This window comes from Corylus avellana, chromosome ca5 (assembly GCF_901000735.1).
Source record: "Corylus avellana chromosome ca5, CavTom2PMs-1.0".
NCBI lineage: Eukaryota > Viridiplantae > Streptophyta > Magnoliopsida > Fagales > Betulaceae > Corylus > Corylus avellana.
In genome coordinates this window covers 10,468,954-10,475,274 of record NC_081545.1, presented here as the reverse complement: position 1 = coordinate 10,475,274, position 6,321 = coordinate 10,468,954, and the positions used below count along the sequence as shown (strand labels likewise).

General features: G+C 32.6%; 1 protein-coding gene across 1 annotated transcript in view; it reads left to right on the top strand.

Annotated features, from left to right (window-relative positions):
• Window positions 1-1,779: 1,779 nt before the first annotated feature.
• Window positions 1,780-6,321, top strand: part of LOC132181749 (wax ester synthase/diacylglycerol acyltransferase 11-like) — a 5,494-nt gene continuing 952 nt past the window's right edge. Inside the window, exons 1-4 of the mRNA XM_059594988.1 lie at window positions 1,780-1,962; window positions 2,644-3,216; window positions 5,089-5,439; window positions 5,867-6,004. Coding sequence (XP_059450971.1) covers window positions 1,780-1,962; window positions 2,644-3,216; window positions 5,089-5,439; window positions 5,867-6,004 — 1,245 coding nt within the window. The remainder of the gene's footprint in view (window positions 1,963-2,643; window positions 3,217-5,088; window positions 5,440-5,866; window positions 6,005-6,321) is intronic.

Here is a 6,321-nt window from a genome sequence, read left to right as displayed (position 1 = left end):
ACCTGGGTGGCGGCGGCGTGCGGTGGCTGTGCTGGGATTGTTTCTTTTTTCTTTTTTAAAAAAGTGAAAGAAAGGTTAGATATTGTGTGTTGTTAACATAAGTTTTTTTTTTTTTTTTTTTTTGTTCCGGGCTGTGTCGACCTCTCAATGGTGGGCACAAAAGTCTTGATTTGTGCCAAGACCACATTGAAGTAAGTATTTGATATTAAGGTTCCGTTTGTTTGGATGTAATTTTTTTTTTTTTTTGGAAAATGTTTTTAGGAAGATTATTTTTTTGAAAAATGTTTTTTCCTGAAAACATATTAATTCAGCTTTTGGCGTGTATGAAAAATTACAAAACATTTTTTCAAAAGTTTAAGCTGATATGAAGAAAAAAAAATAATGAAAATTTACTTTACCCCTGAAGTTTTAGAAGTTTTTTAATTCGAACACCAATGTTTAAAAATTGGCAATGTACCCCCTAATGTTTCAAAAATTTTCAATTCAGACCCTTCGTTACTAATTTCCGTCTAATTAGACAGAAATCATCCCACGTGTATCTCACCTGGGATTTTGATGCTCTCTATTCCAATTTTGCCCTCATTAAAACTTATGAAATTACGTAATTACTCTCAATTTTATAAGTTTTAATAAGGGTAATTACGTAATTTCATAGGTTTTAATGATGACAAAATTGGAATAGAGGGCATTAAAATCCTATGTGAGATGCACGTGAGATAATTTTCGTCAAATTAGACAAAAATTAGTAGCAGAGGGTTTGAATTGAAAATTTTTGAAACATTAGAAAGTACATTGCTAATTTTTAAACATTGGAGTTCGAATTGAAAAACTTCTAAAATTTCAAGAGTAAAGTGAATTTAACCAAAATAAAAAAAATAAAAAACTCTTCACATCACAGCGGCCGCCGGCACCCACCGCCCACAACCAAAGCCGAGGCACGAGTTGTCATACCAAAAAAAACGCATTTTATATTAAAACTGTAATTGTTTTGGAAAATAAATTAATTGTTTGACAATAATAAGCGGGGCACGATTTGTCGAAAGCAGTGATTGATGGTTATGTGAAGAAGTGGAGAATTTGATTACGCCAAAGATTGTTTGATCATGAAATGTGTGTCAAAGATTTAATCGTACGTAGCAGGGAATTGTGTTTGTGGTTGCAGTTTTTCATGGAAATTAATTGTTTGATGGTGGATATGGATTTGTTCACGTGGGTGTGTACTATATATATATATATATATATATATATATGTTATGGTCTGCTCTTTTCAGAGCTTTTAAATCGTCACGTGAAAGTTGCGGTTTTTTCGGGGTGCCTGTCATCCGTGTAAATGTGAGATTCCTTGCCGTGTGATGTGTTTGTTTAGTTGCCCAAAAAATGTTGGGCGGATTTCTTAAAGTTAGGCTAATTTTATGGTTGGGACCAATTTTGTTTGGTTGCCCAGAAAATATTTGGCGGATTTCTTAATGTTAGGCTTAAATTACAAAAAAAAAGAAAAGAAAAAAAAGTCGAGCTCGAGCTCGAGCACGAACAGGGCAGCAAAGTCAGGTTCGACTCGAGCTCGAGCTTGAGCCTGGCCCAAAAATAAATGAGCCGAGCTTGGACAGCCAAAGCTCGTCCAAGCTCGGCTCGTTTACACTCCTAATTACATTCAATCTGCATTTAATGTGGTGGGTGGAAATTCTTTGCTTTAAATAGGTAAGGGTCTCTTCACTTGGACTCCCACAACTTTGAAGTTTACCTAGTTTTGTAATTGAAGCTTTGAAAACACAAACCAATATGGAGAACTTCAGAGAGGGATTGGAGCCAGTGAGTCCCTATGGACACTACTTCAACAGCTCTGAACTATGTGTATCTATTATTGGTGTTTTTGAATCTGAGATTCCCATCAACCTCGTCCACGCCATGTCATGGCTCCAGAATGTTTTCCTCCCCATCAATCCACGTTTCTCCTCAATCATGGTGCCCTCACTCTCTCTTATTACTATATTGGTCTCAATTATTATTTTTTAGTGTATAAAATTTCTTACAAATTGAGTTGCTGGAATTTTTCAAGCCTAGTCTTTAAAAGCGTTATGTGTCCCTTTATCATGTAAGAAATACATGCTATTAAAAAAAGGACAAAAATTAGCTACAAAAAGATGTTATTCTCACATGGTAAGAGACTTATATATATATATATATATATATATATATATATGAGACTTTTAGAGATGGACATAAATTTCTTATATTTGACACGTCAGAAATTTTCCGTTTCTGACACCCAGAATTTTAATGCCTGACACACGTCAAAAATGTTTTGTCAAGAAAATTTTTTGACGTGTCAGACCACCTAACATGTCAGAAAACGCATGTCAGCAAAAAATTCTTTTTTTGTAGTGAACCCAACCTCTAAAAAGTGACATATGTTTTTTAAGTATGTGAGAAGTACATGCTTTTTTATTAATACTATTAGAAAAGCATGTGAAAACAAACCACATACTTTCTTCTGAAAAAAGAAAAACGTGCGAACACACCAGAATTTTTAGAGGTTGGGTCTCTATACTTTTAGATATTATGTCCTGTATTTTTTTTTTTTTTTTTTTAAAAAGATATTTCACTTAAGAGAACTTTCCTAAGTAATGAGAATTATGTATACAGGTTACAAACAAAGAGGGTGAGAAAAAATGGAAAATGGTTGAAGTGAAGCTTGAAGACCACGTTCATATCCCTATTATCCCAACTGGCTTGTCACCCACGTTATACGATGAACATCTTGACGACTGCATATCAAATATAGGAATGGAGAGGTTCCCACAAAATAAACCGATGTGGGAAGTTCATATATTTAACCATCCAACAAGCAATGCTGCTGCCACTCTCATAATCAAGGTCCACCATGCGCTTGGCGATGGCTACTCCATCATGAGTGCACTTCTTTCTTGTGTGCAAAGGGCTGACAATCCTTCACTTCCCCTCACATTGCCTTCACGCCGGAGCACAGAAGCACAAAGTGGCAACAAAAGTGCTTGGGCGAGAGTGCCTCAACTCTTTTCCTTGGTCTTCAACACTGCATCAGATTTTGGATGGAGCTTTTTGAAGAGCACTTTAGTTGAAGATGATCTAACGCCGATAAGGTCTGGGGATCAAGGAGCCGGGTTTTTGCCACTCACGTTATCAAGCATGACATTCTCTCTTGATCGTATCAAACACATTAAGACCAAGCTTGGAGTGGTGAGAATATCAAACTATATTTGTTAATTTATGATTTGAATTTCAGGATTTTCATATTTACTTTTATCAGAAATAGTTTACAAATATTGTTTCTGTCATACACTCCCGCTTCAATTAAATATTTCACGTATTAGGCGATCGAATTTAAACTCACACATAACAAGAGTGTTAGAATATTAATTTAAATAATAACGTCAACTCTTTTATATCAGCTTAAGCTTTTAAGTGTTAGGATATTGCTAATTAATGATTTGACTTTCATAATTTTCATAATTAGTTTTATCGGATATAGTTTCCAAACATTGTTTTCGTCATACGCTCCCGTTTCACTTAAATTTTTTACGTGTTAGGCAATCAAGTTTAAGCTCACACATGAAGAGTGTTAGAATATTACTTTAAATAGTAAAGTCAACATTTTTTTATCAGCTTAAGCTTTTTAGATAAGTAATGATTTAGGATTAGTAAGCAAAAGAAAGCAAATCTCATGATTAATTATGTACTTTTAGTAACTTCTAACTTATACATTTCTTGAAGGCTATGATAATTAGAACCATTTGCTTATCTTATTAGAGCATTCACAATGGAGTTGCCAAATTTTTATGCAAAATGGCTCCTCAAAAGTCACTTTATCTAGTTTAGTTAATAAATTTTTAAAGGTCTCTTATATCTGATTAACTAAATTTTTATCTGTATCATTTAAATATATATATTTTTTTATTCTTTATTGATTATAACTTTATTTCTTTTCTAAAATTCGTATTTCACTCTTTATTTTTTCAATTGTAATTCGTTAAGCACAATAATTTTTCAAATAATCATTTTTGTAACTATAATACTTTTGAAATCGTTGTATTTTATAATAATTATATTTTTCAACGGTTATATTTTTCAAATGTCGTATTTGCCAAAGTTAAGTATGAAAACCATATTCTCATAGTAATGTCAATCATATTTATGAAATATATTTTTATTAAAAATTGTGAAAGAATATTTTCATAATTATTCCTTGAAAAGTGAGAAAAGTTATGGGAAAAAGAGAAAACAGGTAAGCGAAACAATAAAAAATAAAATGGCCCCCTTGAAAAGTGCTGTTATATGTAGCGTTTTTTTTTTTCTTTTTTCTTTTTGGGACTAATCCAATGTGGGGATTTTTTACAAATCTGATAAGCCATTTTAAATATTGGCCCTCCATTGTTAATGCTCTTAGTTGTTTTTACCTAAGATTTCATGTGAAGTCATATTTTTTTTGTTGGATTTGTCTAATTTAAACTTGTCCAATTTTATTTTATTTTATTTTTTTTAACAAAAGAAATTAAAATTGGTGCGCTAAAACCTTCTTAGCTAGAGACTGCATTTTTAGGCTTTTTAAGCTCCACTTCAGACTTGGTTTGAAGTTTCCAACATTACAATTTGTTTGACCTTTTTGACCTTTCGCATGAAATATCAAACATATCCTAAGTTCCTGGTCTCCAAGTTCACTTACAATTATTGGTCTCCAAGTTATTTGCAACATATTTTAAATGTTTAAAAGACACTGGTCATCATGTTTGACCATCCACGACAAATAACTACTGATGGGCATTGATTCTCTATTAAATGTTTCGGTCCCATTAGCCCTACTCGAAATAAATGTTTCTGGGCAGGTTTAGTTACATTAATTAATTCAATCAAAATTAGGAAACCATATTAAAGTCACAAAAAGAAAATCATGGGGTTGGGCAAGTTGGAAAAGGTCATAGTTTCAAGATTAAAATTTATAATTTGTGCATCTAACAGTTGCATGCTGGCTAATGTGCAATAGACATAACAATAGTTCATAATTAACTTTTATTAATAGATTGTTTCATTTGAATTTTATTTTCCAAAGTGCAGACGGTGAATGATATAATTGTTGGGATAATCTTCTATGGCACCCGGTTATGCATGCAAGAGATAAGCCATAAATCAAGCAATTCAGATTCTACAGCATTGGTGTTGCTCAACACTAGGAAAGTTAGGAACTATAAATCAATCAAGGAGATGGTGGGAGACTCAGAGGCACCATGGGGGAACCGAATTGCCTTCTTGCATGTACCAATACCAAAGTTTAATGATCCTAAATCCTCAAACCCACTTGAGTATGTGTTGGAAGCACAAAAGATAATCAAGAAGAGGAGAACCTCATTAGGTGTTTATTTCACTGATAGGCTTTTGGACATTGTGAAGAAACTTAAAGGCCCAGAGGTACATGTGTGATCTTATTCATCTTCAACAATATTTCTGTGTTTATAAAATTATGCAACTTTTAACACCCATTTATCACACACAATATGTTTTTGTTTATATGCACATAGTAGGCTGTATCGGAGCTTATTGTTGCACAACCCTTCCCCCATTCCTTGTTTGTAATCTCAGAAAAAAAAAAAAAAAAAAAATTTCAAAAATTGTAGACCAAATAGCTGGGTTTATTAATTTTAGGCAAGTTGTGATATGTTAAAGCAATGTGAAATTTCGAAAACAGGTTCTTCAAAAAAATTGCTAAGCAACATTATAGTACATAATCAAAATTTTGTCTCCTAAATAAATAGAAAAGGTGAAAATTGGAATGATTTTTATATTTGAATTGCCATATCATAAATTTCTCATAATTTGGGAATGTTGGGTACTGCAGGCAGCTGCTAGATATGTCCATGGGACATTGAGGAAATCCAGTATGACGATCTCAAACATGATTGGGCCAATGGAACAAGTGACTATGGCTAATCATCCGCTTAAAGGCTTTTATTTTATGACACCTGGTTTAGCTCAAGTAATATATAATACTCATAAACCGCAGTTAGTCCTTTTATTTTGTGATAATTTGTTACTTCTGATATGAAAAAAAATCAACATTAATTAATGTGTGACCACCTTCTCATAGATAGGGATGAATAATTTGTGGCAAATTTTTATCTAAAAGTCACTTAGTTGAATTATTATCCAATAAAGAGGGTATTTGATTTAATTTGTACTTTTCTCTTTAGTCATTAATATGGCTTTAGTTTAGCATATCTCCTATAATTTTTAAACGGTTTAGTTTGAATTTTAAGTTTTTCATGTAAAAGAGAGAAAATAATATTAAATCTG